The sequence below is a fragment of the Eptesicus fuscus genome, chromosome 11 (assembly GCF_027574615.1).
Source record: "Eptesicus fuscus isolate TK198812 chromosome 11, DD_ASM_mEF_20220401, whole genome shotgun sequence".
Classification (NCBI taxonomy): Eukaryota; Metazoa; Chordata; class Mammalia; order Chiroptera; family Vespertilionidae; genus Eptesicus; species Eptesicus fuscus.
The window spans coordinates 17965557-17983818 of NC_072483.1; the positions used below are offsets into that span (position 1 = coordinate 17965557).

Here is an 18262-nt window from a genome sequence, read left to right on the forward strand (position 1 = left end):
CTCAAGTGAACCTTTCACGTGAAGTGTCGGCCAGAGCACCTGACGGGACAAAGAACGGGGCTTCCTCCAGTCCACACAATAGGCTACATGAACGGTCTCTGTGTGTTTGGCTAATACATGTCTGGGTGTGGCAGAACTTGCCCCGAGACTTCATTCTTAACCTGGTGGTGTGGTCATCTGGGGGTTGCTAACACGCGTCCACCTCGAACATATTTTCAGCAGCTATAGTCATCCAGAAAAACCCGAGGGCGGGGCACTCCCAGCCAGGCCAGCTCATACCACTGACCCTGCCCAGGCCTCACCCCGAGCACACAGAGCCCCTCCTGTAGCAGAGAAAATAAAGAAGATGTAAAGCAGGGACCTGCAACTAAAGGCCTGAGCAAGGCACTCTTTGCTTGTTATCTTTTATTTCCCTGGGGAAAAGGCAAAACCTTCCTATTTTCTCTCTGAGTAAGCTTCATCTGGCACGTATAAGGTGATGGTAGGATGTTAGGACATCAGAAAAGAAACCCGTTTCTAGATAACCTTAGGCCAATCACATGCCCCTTCCCACCCCCCCTCCATGGCAGCGATGACCCATTCTTTGGTGACTCTAGAAAAAAACCCATGATGCCATGTTTCCTGCTTGGAGGAGACCCGGTGAGAAAAGCACCCAGCAGAGACTCTTCATATTCACGCCTCTGCCTAAGTGTGTCTGCCCAGGCTCCACCTGCTCCTTCTCGCCTGTGAACCCCCATCTCGGCACAGCCCTTGTAACTGTGCTGGTCTGCCTGGGTTTGGGGGGTGGGGGGGCGAAGAACCCGGGCAATCTGGGAAGAAGTCCTCCAAGATTCCCCCGACGGCATCCCTCACTTCCCTCCCACAGTCTATGAAAATCCCCTGCTCACACTGCCCTTCCCAGCACTGAGCCCAGAGCCTGGCGCACAGTAGGTGTGCAACAGGTGTTGCTGAACTGCCCTGCGCTCCTCACCTGATACGCAGCGGAAGCCGCGCTCCAGACGAAGCCCTCGGGAAACTGACCGTAGAGAAACGCGTCCTCCCGGGGCAGCGGCATGCCGTTGTTGGTGATGACCTCTGTGTAGTACCTGGCGGAGGCTCTTGCTGTGCGAGGCCTGCTCGCATTGTTGAAATCAACATGGTACAGTCCAAACTTGACTGTGTAACCATTCAGCCACTCAAAGTTGTCCATCAGGGACCACGCGGCATACCCTCGAAGGTCTACGCCATCGAGCCTGTAGGCTGGGAACATTGCGAGGGGAAGAGAAGAGCTTTACCCCAGTCGGGCAGGGGCCCCAAGAAGCCCAGCCAAGTACTGGCCTCTCAACTCAAGACAGTCGTCCTAAACCATCAACTTGTACACACAGGTAACGTGTCCCTGATGGGCAGATCATCTTGTGTGTCTTTGTTCCTTTGCCCGCACTCATGCCCCCAAAAAAGTATTAATGACTGATCTTGGTAAAATCAAATTCTTTTGTTGGGATAAAGGGATGTGCTTCAAATTCAAGAGTCTCAGCCCACTTTAGACATGAAACACAAATGTGAATTTGAGAACAGTTTCTTCCTCTGGGGTTGCATGGAACCCATCTATATATATAAAAGGCTAAGCGACCGTCCGACCGGTAGCTATGATGCTCACTGACCACCAGGGGGCAGACGCTCAACACAGGAGCTGCCGAGTTGGGGTGACTTGGCAGTGGTGGTTCTCAGGTGATGCACCCCAGAACCAGAGAGGAGGGAGCCTGATTCCGGGGTGCCTCACCCGAGAACCGCCCGCTTGCAATCTAGGACCCCTCAGGGAATGTCAGAGAGCTGGTTTCAGCCTGATCCCTGTAGGCCAGGCTGAGGGACCCCACCTGCTGGAGGCACCCCGATAACTCCGCAGACACCCTTTGAGCTGCAGTGCCACCCCAGGTGTGGCCTGTCTCTCCCAGTCCCGCCCCGCCTGCCACCTTCTAATTAATTTCCTCTCAATGTGCACGAATCTGTGCACCGGGCCAATAGTCAGAATATAAGCTCCATGTCAGCAGAAAGTTATCTGTTTTGTTCACTACTGTTTCCCTATGATTTAGAGTAAAACTTGTCCAACAGTAGTTGTTCAATAATAGATGAATGGACCCATAAAAATGCTCTTATGGGGACACTGTGTGTGTGCACAATTGGGGAGACGACCATAGCTTTTTTCAGATTCCCAAAGGGAAATGTAACCCCAGACAGGGAAAGAATAATGGAGTTAGCACATAAGACAGAGACTTGCTGATTGTTGGTAACCTACTCTGTCAAATCATTTCAGGCACACGACATGTGGATGTTGGAAGATTTTGTAAGGGGGCAATGAACCCTCACATACCTTTCAAAGCTTCATTGATGTAGGTTTTGTGGTAGAATATCCGATCGGTATCTTCCACCTTCGCATTTTCCAGCCCCACCCCATTTTCGGTGATGTAAATGGGGATGTCACCATACTCTTCTTTGACCCAGTTGAGCAGTCTCCGCATCCCCCAGGGTGCAGCTCTGTTCAGTGCTGTGGACGGCCACGAAGGGTCCTCCTCCTCAGTCGTCTCCTGGTCATCTTGGTAGGAGGGTGGGTTTAACCTCGGTGTTGTGTACCGCACAATTCTGGAGGAGTAGGTGTTGAGGCAGAACACATCGGCTGTAGCCCTGACGTACCTCTTCTCCTCCTCAGTGAAACTTGGCAGGCGGGACGTGGCCAAGTGTTGTAGTTCACTCCTGTTCCCCACTTTCCACTTCATGGCCTCGGGATAGTCCCCGTTTCGGAAAATGGGGTGGGCGAACCAGCCCAGTGAGAACTGCAGCATGCGGTCAGCTGCCTCCACATCCCTTGGGAGCTCGGGCGACTTGGGCTCTGCCCAGTGTGCGCTGAGGCTCAAGGAGATGACCCCCTTCTGCTTTTGCCGGTACTTCTCATCGTAAGTGTGATAGACTCTGGCATGAGCTTTGATGAGTGCATGGCCAATCCTGTAAGGTGCCCAGCCTGGGTCCTTCACATTTGGGGGAAACTCCCCTGAGCCATAACCCAACCACGCCTGGTAGGTGGGCTCATTAAAGGTCATCCAGAACTTGACCCTGTCACCAAAGGTCTGGAAACAAAAGTCTGCGTAGCTGTTAAACAACTCAATCAAGGAAGCATTCTCCCAGCCTCCGATGTCTTGCAGGGCCTGGGGCAGGTCCCAGTGGAACAGTGTCACCATCGGAAAGATGTTGCTTTCCACCAAGCCGTCAATCAGCCTGTTGTAATAATCAACACCACGACTATTGATAGAACTGTTTCTCCCAGTTGGGAAAATCCGAGACCAGGAGATAGAGAAGCGATAGGCCTTCACCTTCAAAGCTCGAAGCATATTCAGATCGGCATTCAGTTGGTTATAGCTGTCACAGGCTATGTCTCCAGTGGCATTGCCTTTCACATTGCTGCCTGGTGTGTGGGTAAAGTTGTCCCAGATGCTGGGGCCTTTGCCGTCGGCATTCCAAGCTCCTTCTACCTGATAGGCTGATGAGGACACGCCCCACAGAAAGCCATCCCTGAACGTGCCGTGGTAAAACAAATCTCGTTCAAACTTGGGCTGGTTGGAGAACTTTTCCCAAACGACTTTAGCCTTGGAGGGCACCTCGGATGGAAAAGTGAAGGCTCTGATTTTAGGCGGGAAAGTTGCTGTACTGGGTGGTGGCAGTCTTTTCACTTCTTTGGTGAGGAAACCATTCCGTTCAATGATGCTGGTGAAAAAATAGGCAGATTTCCTGGGAGTCCTCGGCCTGCTGCTGTGGTGGAAGTTGACGTGGTGCAGCCCATACCTCTGGCTGTAACCAGAGGACCCTTCGAAGCCATCGATGAGGGAACGAGCAATGTAAGATCGAACATCCACGGAGTCCTCCTTGACAGCTGTGGGGAAGAGCAAAAATACAGTCATGTTATTTTAACGCCTCTGTTAGTTTGCTCTTTAAAGGTTTTCCTTTCGACATGAAAGTTTTGGAGGTGATTCGGGCTACTCCAAAAACATTAACCTCTTTGCTCCTTCAGAATGGATAAGGAAAACTCACAAGACCCCACAGAACATCAGGCCACATCCACGGCCATCATTCAGTCCAAAGCAAGGCAATGGCTGTGGGCTCCACCTGGGAGTCAGCAAAGGATTAAGCCTCGTTTCTATCAGATCGCACAGCCTCTCTACAAACACTGATTGGATACGTGGCAGGAAAGTTGCTCACTCATTCAGTGAGTAATTCAGTAAGCACCTGCTTTGTCTCCAGGCTGTGCCAGGCTCTGGGAGCATAAAATGAATAAAAGCCTCACAGGTTAGTGGGTAGAGTGAAGAGCTGAGCCAGAAAGAGAAGGCCTCTGGTTGCACTCACACCATTTAACACCTCAGGGTGTGCATCCGTTTCCACAGTTCTCGCAGGAGGAAAGTATCTGTCGATTGACTGCATACAGCTGTGTCAACGATCACTTGAGGCAATGTCTTAAATGGGTTCCAAGGTTAGCAGATTACAGAACTGTAACCTTGATGCTGAGAGGAGTACAAGTGAAGAACAGAGAGGGGGTCTGACCTCCCTCGGTGGGATGTGTGTCTCCATTCCTCAATGCAGTGCCCAGGGCAAGTATCACTTATCAATTCTTTCTCTTTGAATCTAGACAAGGCCTAGAAATCTTCTCATCATAGGCCGCTAGTCCCGTGGTCGGCAAACCGCGGCTTGCGAGCCACATGCAGCTCTTTGGCCCCTTGAGTGTGGCTCTTCCACAAAATACCACAGCCTGGGAGAGTCTATTTTGAAGAAGTGGCGTTAGAAGAAGTTTAAGTTTAAAAAATTTGGCTCTCAAAAGAAATTCCAATCATACTGTTGATATTTGGCTCTGTTGACTAATGAGTTTGCCGACCACTGCTAGGCAGACAGCTAGCCACCCTCAGCTGAGTAGGACTGGCCTGTGAGGTAAAAAAAAACCTATTTGCCATTCCTTTTTACTTGGAATAAAAAGACACGTGAAACAGTATGTTATGTAAGAGTGAGACTATAGGTGTGGATTAATTGGATCAGAGTAAACAATGAGATGTATGTTTTTATAGCCAGTTAAAGGAGATGAAGATCAATGTGGCTGGAGCACTGAAGGAAGAGTTAATGGGTTGGAGTCCCATCTTACGTGTCCTCATACCATCCTGTAATGCCATTATCACCCTTTGTTGCAATTTTCTGTCTGTGTCCCACTGTAGACCATGAATATCCTATGTGAAAAGACAATTTTTGTTTAATATTTTACCTCTACTGTCTTGCACAATGTCTGGAACATAATAGTCAGCTAATAAATATTTGTTAAATAAGTGCATTAAAAAACGACGAGGCTTGATGTGGACAGGACTCGGATGGGCAGAATTTACTTACGTATTTATTTTTAAAATATATTTCTTTTATTGATTTCAAAGAGGAAGGGAGATGGAGAGAAAGATAGAAACATCAATGATGAGAGAGAATCATTGATTGGCTGCCTCCTGCACGCCCCCCACCCGGGCATGTGCCCTTGGCCAGAATCGAACCTGGGACCCTTCAGTCTGCAGGCCAACGCTCTATCCACTGAGCCAAACTGACGAGGGCCAGATGGGCAGAATTTAGAAGGGAACAAGAATATGGGATCAAAGAGTTGAGGACTTGAGAGAGCGTTAGGAGGCTGATGTGAAGGACTCATGCTCTTACAACCAATACTGCTTTCTGGCTTCATTTACTTGGGAGACTGTCTTGGGCCCATAACACAAAACTGTGAAGCCTTGAAGAAGGTCCACCCACCTTCCGATCACCAGCATCTCCACTGCGCTTACCTTTGAGCACCTCGTTGATATACTGATTGAAGTAGTCTACTCTCAAGGAATCATCAAGGAGATTTTCACTTTCCCCGATGGGCATGCCATTCCCAGCCAGGTAGATGGGAACTTTTCCTCTTGTGTATTCCAAGGATACAAACCGCAGCAGCCTCCTTATACCCCAGGGCACCACACGAATCCAAGGGGATGAGGTGTGGGGCCAGGCAGGGTCCACGTGCTGTGAGAAGCCTCCAATGGTATCATAGCTGGGGATGCAGGTGTCTTGTTGGGCCTTGCTGATGAGGCGGGAAGTGTAATGGGACAGACCCAGGAAATCAGCTGAGCCTTTCAGGAGCTGCTTCTCTGCTTCGGTGAATTCAGGGAGCCGGGCCACGGGACTGGGGCACTGCTTGTTTATCTGTTGAATCTGGGCCCTCAGGGCAGCTGGGTAGTCCCCATCCACAAAGAGAGGGTGTGCAAACCAGCCCAGCATGAAGTGCAAGAAGCGCTCAGAGGCTCTCAGGTCCTCGGGCCTCTCTGGCGAGAGGGGCTCTGCCCAGTCTGAGTTCAGCACGATGCCCACACGGCCCTGCTGCTGTGGGCGGTGCTGGCGGTTGTAGAGGTGCCAAGCTCTGGCATGAGCCTTGAGGACCAAGTGAGCCACCTTGTGAAGAGGAAAGGAGGTACAGTGTCAACAACAGCACCCACAAGCCAACAGCAAGTCAACAATAATGTCAACGAATGAACACCAAGGTCAGTAATATCAGCAAGTTAGTAACAACAGCAACACTGAAAATGTCAACACCAATAACGTCAACACTAATGCCAACACTGTCATTAAAACATCAACAATGTCAACAAGGAGTTAAGACTGATGCTCACAATATCCACATCAACAATACGGACAGTGCTGATGGCAACAACATCAACACCAATGCCCCAATATCAACAGTGTGGACAACAATGTCAACAAGTCAACACCACCCCGGAGAGGTTAATAGCAACAGCATCGACAACCATATTAACAATAACAATTGTGAATGAATTTACTCATGTAGTCCTCACAATAACCTATGTGGCAAGCTATTATTACTGCTATACAGGTGAGGAAAACAAGATCCAGAGAGGGTAAAATGCAGGCATTCCGACTCCAGGCCTGTATTGTCACCCACAATGTTAGTCTGCCTCCATTCTCAATAAGTACTTACTGACTTATTAGTCAACAACTATTGGGGAGTGGAGATCATTTTGGTTCCTACACAAAGGAGGGGACAATTCTTCCTAGATTACTTGTTCTCCTTTCCACTTAATAAAATCTAGGAAGGAAACATCATCACCAGGAATCTCTCTGCAGACTTAACTGATAGCCTTACAAAGATCATTGGAGCACTATGAGAAGACTGGCAAAAGCAGGGTATCTGGAGTATAACATGCCTAGATTTAAGTCCTGACTCTGTCACGAACTTGCTCATTAAGCTCAAACAATCTTCTAACTTTAGGTCCCTAGTCCTTAAGAAGCAGGTACTTACGGATCCACAAAGAGGAGAATTAAGTGAGTCTGTACATATACGTAAAGCACAAGCAGAAACTTGGGAGTGCAGAGGAGAGCTTGCTACCGCTCAGCTCCCCTTCCTTTTTTTAATCTGAAGATGACTACACTTACTTTTGAAGAATTTCATATCAAAAATAGAGGCCCGGGCCCTGACTGGTTTAGCTCAGTGGATAGAGCGTCGGCCTGTGGACTGAAGGGTCCCGGGTTTGATTCCGGTCAAGGGCATGTACCTTGGTTGCACGCACATCCCCAGTGGGAGGTATGCAGGAAGCAGCTGATCGATGTTTCTCTCTCATCGATGTTTCTAGCTCTCTATCCCTCTCCCCTCCTCTCTGTAAAAAATCAATAAAATATATTTTAAAAAAAAATAGAGGCCCGGTGCACAGATTCATGCACCAGTGGAGTCCCTTGGCCTGGCCTGCCAGTTTGATTTGCAGTAAGGACACATGCCTGGGGTGCAGGTTCAGTCCTTGATCAGGGTGTGTGCGGGAGGCAACTGATCAATGTTTCTCTCTCTCTCTCCTTTCCCTTCCTCTCTCTAAAATCAATAAAAACATAGTGTGTGTGTGTGTGTGTGTGTGTGTGTGTGTGTGTGTGTGTATATATATATATATATATATATATATATATATATATATATTTTTAAGTATGCTTAGAAAAAAAAAGAAGAAGCCTAAGGTTTGGGTGAGTTTCACATGGAGACACGCAGAACGGTCCAAACCTCCCATCTTCAGAAGTGTACTTTCTCTTCCTGGTGTACTTGCTGAACAAGAGCAGGATGGAAACCTTGATGAAGTGCTGTGATTTTGGCATTTTATTGAGTCATTTATTCATTTCCAGCTCATGCTAATTGCAGACATTTTGAATTGTTTTCCAATTTTCTTATGTGTGTTAGCATCATTTCCCCCCAAAGGTTTTAAGACCTCACGGACATAGGCTGTGTGCCCTCCTTAAGACCTAGCATGGGACACAATAAATACCCCCCTCAGAAAAAACCCTGAAGTGTGGCCGGGGAGAGCCAGGCTAACAGGTCTCTCCTGGAGAATGCTGCCAGGGAAAGCTGGTGGGTTTTCTGGGAGATTTTGAAGAAAAAGGAAAAGATGGAAGGAAGCCATTTTATATTTTGTCTCCATTATATACATCTCCTTCTTGTTGAACTGATACCCTGATTGCTCTCTGGAAAGCCAACCCGTGCCGCTCCCCAGCTCCCCGCCTCTCAACCACTGTGCTGAGGGGTAGAGCTGGGACCTGGACCCAACCTGTCAGTGCCCCACGTGACTCACACAGAGACCAGAGGCACAGGCAGACTTGCTGCGAATGACAGAGGCACGCGTGCTTCCCACTGGTGCTGACAGGTGAGAGAGGGCTGCTGCCAGCTGGCCACCAGGCAGCCCAGGAATAAAGCCAACAGGGGAGCGAGAGAAGAAGCGAAACTGGGTCCTGGCAGCATCGTTTGTGGTCTGATCACCTAAACCAAGACTTTCCAGTTTCCTGAGCTCATACATTCCCTACCTGCTTGATTGAAGTTGGATTTTCCATCAATTGAGAGTCCTGGGTGACTCACAAAACTTGCTTTGGAGTCAGACAGACTTGAGCTCAAATTCTGGCTTCTAGCTGACCCACTAGTGATGTCATCATGACCAAATGGATTCTCCTCCTGAGCCCCACCTTCATCACCTATCAGGTGTCCTGAGGATGTAGTCACACCCATCAGTGCTGCCCTGAGGAGGTAGTCACACCCATCAGTGCTGCCCTGAGGATGTAGTCACACCCATCAGGTGTCCTGAGGAGGTAGTCACACCCATCAGTGCTGCTCTGAGGATGTAGTCACACCCATCAGGTGTCCTGAGGAGGTAGTCACACCCATCAGTGCTGCTCTGAGGATGTAGTCACACCCATCAGTGCTGCTCTGAGGATGTAGTCACACCCATCAGTGCTGTCCTGAGGATGTAGTCACACCCATCAGTGCCATCCTGAGGAGGTAGTCACACCCATCAGTGCTGCTCTGAAGATGTAGTCACACCCATCAGTGCTGCTCTGAGGATGTAGTCACACCCATCAGTGCTGCTCTGAGGATGTAGTCACACCCATCAGTGCTGCTCTGAGGATGTAGTCACACCCATCAGTGCCATCCTGAGGATGTAGTCACACCCATCAGTGCTGCTCTGAGGATGTAGTCACACCCATCAGTGCTGCTCTGAAGATGTAGTCACACCCATCAGGTGTCCTGAGGAGGTAGTCACACCCATCAGTGCTGCTCTGAGGATGTAGTCACACCCATCAGGTGTCCTGAGGAGGTAGTCACACCCATCAGTGCTGCTCTGAGGATGTAGTCACACCCATCAGTGCTGCTCTGAGGATGTAGTCACACCCATCAGTGCTGCCCTGAGGATGTAGTCACACCCATCAGTGCCATCCTGAGGATGTAGTCACACCCATCAGTGCTGCTCTGAGGATGTAGTCACACCCATCAGTGCTGCTCTGAGGATGTAGTCACACCCATCAGTGCTGCTCTGAGGATGTAGTCACACCCATCAGTGCTGCCCTGAGGAGGTAGTCACACCCATCAGGTGTCCTGAGGAGGTAGTCACACCCATCAGTGCTGCTCTGAGGATGTAGTCACACCCATCAGTGCTGCTCTGAGGATGTAGTCACACCCATCAGTGCTGCTCTGAGGAGGTAGTCACACCCATCAGGTGTCCTGAGGAGGTAGTCACACCCAGCAGTGCTGCCCTGAGGATGTAGTCACACCCATCAGGTGTCCTGAGGAGGTAGTCACACCCATCAGTGCCACCCTGAGGATGTAGTCACACCCATCAGTGCTGCTCTGAGGATGTAGTCACACCCATCAGTGCTCTCCTGAGGAGGTAGTCACACCCATCAGTGCCGCCCTGAGGATGTAGTCACACCCATCAGTGCCGCCCTGAGGATGTAGTCACACCCATCAGTGCTGCTCTGAGGATGTAGTCACACCCATCAGTGCTCTCCTGAGGAGGTAGTCACACCCATCAGTGCCGCCCTAAGGAGGTAGTCACACCCATCAGTGCCACCCTGAGGATGTAGTCACACCCATCAGTGCTGCTCTGAGGATGTAGTCACACCCATCAGTGCTGCTCTGAGGAGGTAGTCACACCCATCAGTGCTCTCCTGAGGATGTAGTCACACCCATCAGTGCTGCTCTGAGGATGTAGTCACACCCATCAGTGCTGCTCTGAGGAGGTAGTCACACCCATCAGTGCTGTCCTGAGGAGGTAGTCACACCCATCAGGTGTCCTGAGGAGGTAGTCACACCCATCAGTGCTGCTCTGAGGATGTAGTCACACCCATCAGTGCTGCTCTGAGGAGGTAGTCACACCCATCAGTGCTGCTCTGAGGAGGTAGTCACACCCATCAGGTGTCCTGAGGAGGTAGTCAAACCCATCAGTGCTGCCCTGAGGATGTAGTCACACCCATCAGTGCTGCTCTGAGGAGGTAATCACACCCATCAGTGCTGCTCTGAGGATGTAGTCACACCCATCAGTGCCATCCTGAGGATGTAGTCACACCCATCAGTGCTGTCCTGAGGATGTAGTCACACCTATCAGTGCCGCCCTGAGGAGGTAGTCACACCCATCAGTGCCGCCCTGAGGAGGTAGTCACACCCATCAGTGCCGCCCTGAGGATGCCATGACTATTTGTAAGGAGCCAGCACCGTGCTTGGACAAAATAAGGTGATTAACACTTTATGGTTCCTTCCCTCCCTCTGATTTCCTTTAAATTAAAAAACAAAAAGTAAACACTTGCTGATAGGAAGATAAAATGACTTTCTCCTACCAAATGTCCTATTTCTTATGACGAGTAGGAGCTGCAAAGATGAGAAGTACCTTATAGGAAGCCACTCCTGGGTCGGAGATGCCCGGCGGGTGTTGGCCGGTGCCGTAGCCCGCATAGCTCATCACCCACGGCTCGTGGAAGGTCACCCACAGCTTCACACGGTCCCCAAAGGTGGAGAAGCAGAAGGCTGCATAGTCCAGGAAAGCGTCCACCACACTCTCATTCTGCCACCCGCCTCGGTCCTGCAGGGCCTGCGGCAGGTCCCAGTGGAACAGCGTGGCCATGGGCTGGATGTGCGAGTCCAGCAGGCTGTCGATCAGCTTGTTGTAGTAGGCGACACCCCGGAGGTTGGGGCTGGGCCCATGCCCCGTGGGGAAGATGCGGGACCAGGAGATGGAGAACTTGTAGACCTGAGCCCGGAGGCCGCGAAGCAGGGCGACGTCAGAGTCCACCTTGTGGTAACTGTCGCTGGCCACGCCCGGAGTGGCCTGGCCCGTGGCGGCCTGCTGGGGTCCGAGTTGGTCCCACACGCTTGCCCCTCTTCCGTCCTCAGCCCAGCCTCCTTCCACGTTGAAGGCTCCCGTGGAGACGCCCCAGAGGAAGCCTTCAGGGAAAACATCCCGCAGGAAAGCATCCCTTTCCGCCCTGGGCTGGTGAGCGAACGCTTCCCAGGCCCTCTGATAGGCAGAGCTGGGCGGCGAGGAGCCCACGGCAGTCTCCGAGCCCCACTGCCGGGCGCCCTGCAGGGTCAGGCTGTCAGTCAGGGGACAAGACCTGCTATGACGAAGTGACAGGAAAGGACATCATAAGTAATGACTCTGAGTACACATGCCCCCAGACTGACGGACAGTGACAATGTGTGTAATCGGTAAAGACACAGACACACTGAGTGGAAAGCCATGTCCACAAAGTCACAGGCAGGAAGTGGCTGGTCGGGGGAATTATTATTATGACCCCTTCTTAGTGGGGTTCCACTGCTCCTGTGTGAACACAAATACTGTAGCAGCCGAAACCGGTTTGGCTCAGTGGATAGAGCGTTGGACTGCAGACTGAAAGGTCCCAGGTTCGATTCCGGTCAAGGGCATGTACATTGGTTGCGGGCACATCCCCGGTAGGGGGTGTGCAGGAGGCAGCTGGTCGATGTTTCTCTCTCATCGATGTTTCTACCTCTCTATCCCTCTCCCTTCCTCTCTGTAAAAAATCAATAAAATATATATATTAAAAAAAAACAAAAACAAAAACAAATACTGTAGCAATGCGACTGTTCTCTGTACTAGCTCACCCTGCGGACTGTCTTCAGTTTCCAGGCCACACTTTTTTTTCTGGTAATTTATTGTTTGTAAAACATACGTAATACTAATGCTGACGTCAGTGTACCGAGCCTGGATTCTGTGCTGGCCCCTGTGATAAAAACGTATGCATGTGATGTCATTTGAGTTTCACAATGCATTTATGAGCTGGGCACTATAATTATTTATCTCCACCCTGCAGAGGAGGACGCTGAGACAGAGAAATGAGTAACTGGCACCAGCTACTTGGCAGCTGGCACAGAAGTTTCAATGATCACACTGCTGTACGCCTCTGCTGACGTGTAGCCGTCAGAGACCAGCCCAGCTGCGGCCTCCTTGCCCCTTCCTGCTGCCTGGACCTCAGGTATCCACGCTGCACCAGGAGGGAGGAGCCTTGTTCAGGCTGACAAAGCAACAAGAGAGGAGCCTGGATTCCTGGCGATTATAACCACTCTAGACTGCCCATCTCCAGACTTTATGTAAATGAACTCATATCTTGGTGTGTGTGTGTGTGTGTGTTGTGTGTGTGTGTGTGTGTTTTAATGAAAACTTCTCCTTGATCACATAGCTTGCAAATGGTAGAGTAGTGTTTGTATTCTTAAACACATATCACTATGCATGTGTATAGATGTATAGACATTTATGTCCATATATCTTTTGTGTTTCGTTTTATTTCAGAAATAAGTATATCTGGCCCTAGCCAGTTTGGCTCAGTGGGTAGAGCGTAGGCCTGCGGACCGAAGGGTCCTGGGTTCAATTCTGGTCAAGGACACGTACCTCGGTTGCAGGCTCCTCCCCAGACCTGGGCCCTGGTTGGGGCTCGTGCCGGAGGCAACCAGTCAATGTGTTTTTCTCACATCGATGTTTCTGTTTTTCCCTCTCTCTTCCACTCTCCCTAAAAATCAATAGGAAAATATCCTCGGGTGAGGATTAAAAAAAAATATTAAATATATCTGAAATAAAACATTAAAATGCTCTTGTTATAAGCAATGAAGTCTGATTCTTTCCTCCCTTCCATTTTTTGGGGAAAACGTTTGTTTTTTTTTTTCTAATATATATTTTATTGATTTTTCCACAGAGAGGAAGGGAGAGGGAGAGAGAGTTAGAAACATCGATGAGAGAGAAACATCGATCAGCTGCCTACTGCACACCCCCCACTGGGGATGTGCCCGCAACCAAAGTACATGCCCTTGACCGGAATCGAACCTGGGACCCTTCAGTCCACAGGCCGACGCTCTATCCACTGAGCCAAACCGGTTTTGGCAAACGTTTGTTTTTTAATGTTTCAAATCAAACCTCTAAATTGATTTCCCAATCCATGGGTCATGTCTGGCAGGCTAGAAAGCGCCATGCCGGAGCCTGCACAGTTCCACCAGCAGAGGGCGACCTTGAGGAAGGATGGCTATAGATTTTGGTCTGGAGAAGAGAACACACTGGGGTAATGGGGTGGAGTACAGAGCATCTCCCTGTCCGAGGGCCAGCATGTGGAGAGGGGATGACCCTTCTACTGGGCTGGCCCAGAATGAAGAACTGGTAGAAGTGACAGGGGTGCTGTAGGGGGGCCTCCCTCCATTCAGGGAAGCCTGGGCCTTACCAACCTGACTAAGCACCTCCTGTTTTATGAAGCATCAACTCGTCCACATTTGCTGTGAGAGTGGTGAGGGGAAATGATGAGCTATAGTTGTGAATTACCCAAAACATATGCACGACTCTGGAACACAACAGGGACACAGATGACACCCACTCAGTGCACAGCCTCGGCTGCTCTGACCCTGACTGTCCTAGCTTGGGTGGGAAGAGGTCTTGAAGAAATAAATAAACCGCCCCTGGATAAAACAGAACTTGCCGCGTAAACCTTGGAGCTGGGAGTCCTGGGTTTGCCTAACGTGGGAAGATATTTAGTACACAAAGCCTCTATCTCTGCCCAGCCCCTCCAGCTGTCCCTCCTTCAGCCGACCCTCCCCCTGCTCCAAGCCATCTCAGAACATCCCAGATAAGACTCTCTTCCTTGGCCGAAACCGGTTTGGCTCAGTGGATAGAGCGTTGGCCTGTGGAATGAAAGGTCCCGGGTTCGATTCTGGTCAAGGGCATGTACCTTGGTTGCGGGCACATCCCCAGTGGGGGTTGTGCAAGAGGCAGCTGATCGATGTTTCTCTCTCATCGATGTTTCTCTCTTCCTCTCTGTAAAAAATCAATAAAATATATTTAAAAAAAAAAAAAAAGACTCTCTCCCCACTCTGGGGAGCAGTGAGTGTTTCATGCCACACTCTTGTGATAGAGTCATTGATGGGCCTCTTTGTCTCACCCCCAAGGTCTAAAACTCTCAAATGATAAAACAATGTTAGTCCTCTTAGAACCCCCTTCACCCCCACCCCCAGCACGCAGAGGTTCTCCACCAACATCACCTGGGTGAGGACCCCCACTGTCAGCTTAACATCAGGCAGTGCAACCTTCACTTCAGGCAAAGGTCAAGGGACCCCTGGAGCTGGTGTCATGTAGCATCTCGTGGTTTTATAATCATTAAGCTCTCAAGGTGCCCCTTTTATTATGACCTCCTGAGTTTTGCTTTCCTTTTTAAAAATTTACTATATTTTTATTGATTTCTGAAAGGAAGGGAGAGGGAGAGAGAGACAGAAATATCCGTGATGAGAGAATCGTTGATCCATCGCCTCCCGCACGCCCCACACTGGGGAGTGAGGCTGCGACCCAGGCATGTGCCTCCTGGTTCATAGGTCGATGCTCAGCTGCTGAGCCACACCAGCGGGGCTGAGTTTTGCTTCCTGAGAAGACATAGCCCAGCTGACTTCAAGCGTGGTCAGGGAGCAGGTCCGGCCTATCTGCCCACTGCACTGCGCACACTCCCAGCACGGAGCCTGGCATGCGGCAGCTGCTCAGGGTGTTGATGTGAATTGCTGATTGGGACTGCGTTGACAGGATTAAACAACAGAAGGAGAATCGGCACAGGACAGCCAAGAGCTGCGAGAGGAGAAGTACGAAGAGGGGGTGGTGACTGAAGCTTACCACCTTGGACTAGCCATGCTAGAAACGTCTGCGGTGAACACGGGAGTGCTCTCGCTGATGGTCCGGCAGCCCGGTGACGCCTCTGCCCTCCCCTAGTGCACCGTGCGTGGAGCTCCCCTGGTGACACCCCGTGGAGCTGAGGGCTCTGGGGAACTCCCAGTGCTGGTTTCCACACCGTCCTTTTCTCGCTCACCCGAGAAGCACCTTGGGACGTGAGTGGGTGAAGTCCTATAATCATGGGGAGAACCTCAAATCTGCTCTATTTTAAAATATATATATTTTATTGAATTTTTTACAGAGAGGAAGGGAGAAGGACAGAGAGCTAGAAACATCGATGAGAGAGAAACATTGATCAGCTGCCTCCTGCACACCCTCCACTGGGGATGTGCCCGCAACCAAGATACATGCCCTTGACCGGAATCGAACCTGAGACCCTTCAGTCCGCAGCCCGACGCTCTATCCACTGAGCCAAACGGGTTAGGGCTATTTTTTAAGGTGTCTTTTACAAATTTTGGTCATGTGTTAAGAAATTATTGGCAACCCCAGGATAAATTAAAGTCTGTCCTGAGAACACCCCCGAGTTAGGCTTCTGCCTGAGGCAACAGCTGGCTTCCCTACCTACGCGGTCCCCTCACGGGGAAGCGTCTCACAGTTTCCATGAGGGAACAGATGCAGAGGACTCAGCTCAGACCACGTAGCTTCAGAGGGATGTTCAGATCTATCTTCCCAGCCTGCTCTGCCACGAACTCACAGGATCTTAAACTAGAAGGCAGGGGTGCAAATCCCAGCTGCGTGCACTTGTGTGTGAACGGCAAGGTGGCCCAATGACGGGTGAGAAAGCCAGAACCGTGTTGGGCCCAGAGTAAGACGCAGTGAGAGACGGGTTCTCCCTGCTTTCCCCTCTGAGCCTTCATCTTCCTCCTCTAAAATGTCCACAATTAATCACTGGCCTGAGAGGCAGATGACAACAGTCCCGTGAGATCACACACGTGAAAGAATGGTAGAGCAGTCTGCAAATACCAGTTACGGATAGTTGGACAGGAAATCTGCATTACCTTTCCTCGAGACTTGATGAACAGTTCAAGAATATATTAATGTCAGACCCAATGGTGAGCCCTTGGTCTTTATCGAGGGCTGTAAGAGAAGAAGAAGAATTAACTCTACCTGAAGACCAACAACGCACATGATGCAATCAATGGTTTTCCTCACGTATACGACACACCCAGCCTCTGAGCAATGGCTCCAAGCCCCTCTGGAGAATTCCATGGGCTAAGGATTGAAGGAGGCCAGAAGTGGTTTCTACCTACTTAGGACTTAGGATGGTGGCTCTCAGACTCTGTGTGCACCAGCATCACCTGCAGAGCTTATGAAACACACATGGCCGGGCCCCCTGCAAAGTTTCTGGTCAGTTCTGGTCTGAGGGGGGCGTGGGCCTGGGAATGTCCAACAGGTTCCCAGGTGATGCTGACGCTGCCGGTCTGGCGACCACACACGGAGAACAATTGATTTAGAGGTCAAATATCAGAAAGGGGTGGTTTAAAAAAATGTAGCAAACTATATGTTAAACATAAAATCGACCATTTTAACCATTTAGAAAGGGATGGAATTTAAGGACTTTCTATGCCATGAAAGGTGAGTTAGGTGAGGGTTAGTACGTGGCATCTGCGGGTAAGTTTCATGAGGTCTGTGAAGCCAGCTCAGCACTGGCTACAAGTGGTGGGAAGGACACGAGTGACTTGTCCCATACTCTGACCTTTAGGGTGACTGGACTGACTATCAGGGCACTAGGAACATGCCCCTTGGCCCCTCCTATAGTGTCTAGTGGCTCTCAGCCCCTGATGCCTTAATAGACCCCACCTTTCCCTGGACCTGACTGGACCAGGAGCAACCTCCTGAACCATGCCAACCAATCAGATTCACTGTTAAGAACCAGAGCTATTGAGGAGGTGGTCCTAGACCTACAGCTCAGGTACCCACCAGGACCAAGTGCAAGTTGAGGTAGTGGGGAAATGAACAAGGGTAAGCAGAGGGGACTGGCTGGGGGCAGAGAGGCAGCCGTGCCAAGGGCTGCAGAGGTGAGAAACCTTGGAGAGAGAGGTAATGGGAGTGGACAGACAGACACAGAGCAGTTCCCATGCTTACACCAGACGCCTGGTGCCCGGTGGTCTTTATTCCATAAGATCAAGGTATCCTTGGCATCCTCAACAGAACCTGTCACCTTTCTCGGGCCAATGGGAGCTAAGGACCAACACCAGGAAGGCAAGGGGCACTAAAGCCATCAGGGATGGGCTCTCACACCAACTCTCCTTGGGTCCTCCTCCTATTGGAACCCCAGACTTTCAAGACTGCTACCCCCCCACCACCCCGAATCAGTGCACCAAACGTCACTCAGAGCCTCTCCAGTGATGGTCCACTCACCTTGGAAAAGGCTGAAGAGCAGCTCAGACCGGTTCTTCCTGGTGGAGGGGCAGTCCTGGAGTTTTAGATTGAAGATGAAAACTTTCACTTTTGGCTCAATACTCTGAAAAGATAAAGGCCAGCAAGTGAACCGAAACGGTACGTCTTTTGATAACAGGGACCGCTATTTCAAGATGGGAAGCTACGAATGCTCAGTCTGGTTTTGGAAATTACCTCTAGCCACCCCAGTTAATACAGGGAGCTGACTCCAGGCTCTGCGGGAGAAAGAGCTAACTTTTCTTTCTTTTTTTTTTTTTAATAATATATTTTATTGATTTTTTAGAGAGGAAGGAAGAGGGATAGAGAGTTAGAAATATCGATGAGAG

General features: G+C 50.3%; 1 protein-coding gene across 1 annotated transcript in view; it reads right to left on the bottom strand.

Moving 5' to 3' along the window:
- Nucleotides 1-18262, bottom strand: part of LCT (lactase) — a 51237-nt gene that overhangs the window by 17399 nt on the left and 15576 nt on the right. Inside the window, exons 4-9 of the mRNA XM_054723350.1 lie at nucleotides 17898-18000; nucleotides 16535-16613; nucleotides 11220-11946; nucleotides 5823-6468; nucleotides 2348-3898; nucleotides 971-1239 (exon numbers count right to left, since the gene is read on the bottom strand). Of these exons, the coding sequence (XP_054579325.1) occupies nucleotides 971-1239; nucleotides 2348-3898; nucleotides 5823-6468; nucleotides 11220-11946; nucleotides 16535-16613; nucleotides 17898-18000 (3375 nt within the window). The remainder of the gene's footprint in view (nucleotides 1-970; nucleotides 1240-2347; nucleotides 3899-5822; nucleotides 6469-11219; nucleotides 11947-16534; nucleotides 16614-17897; nucleotides 18001-18262) is intronic.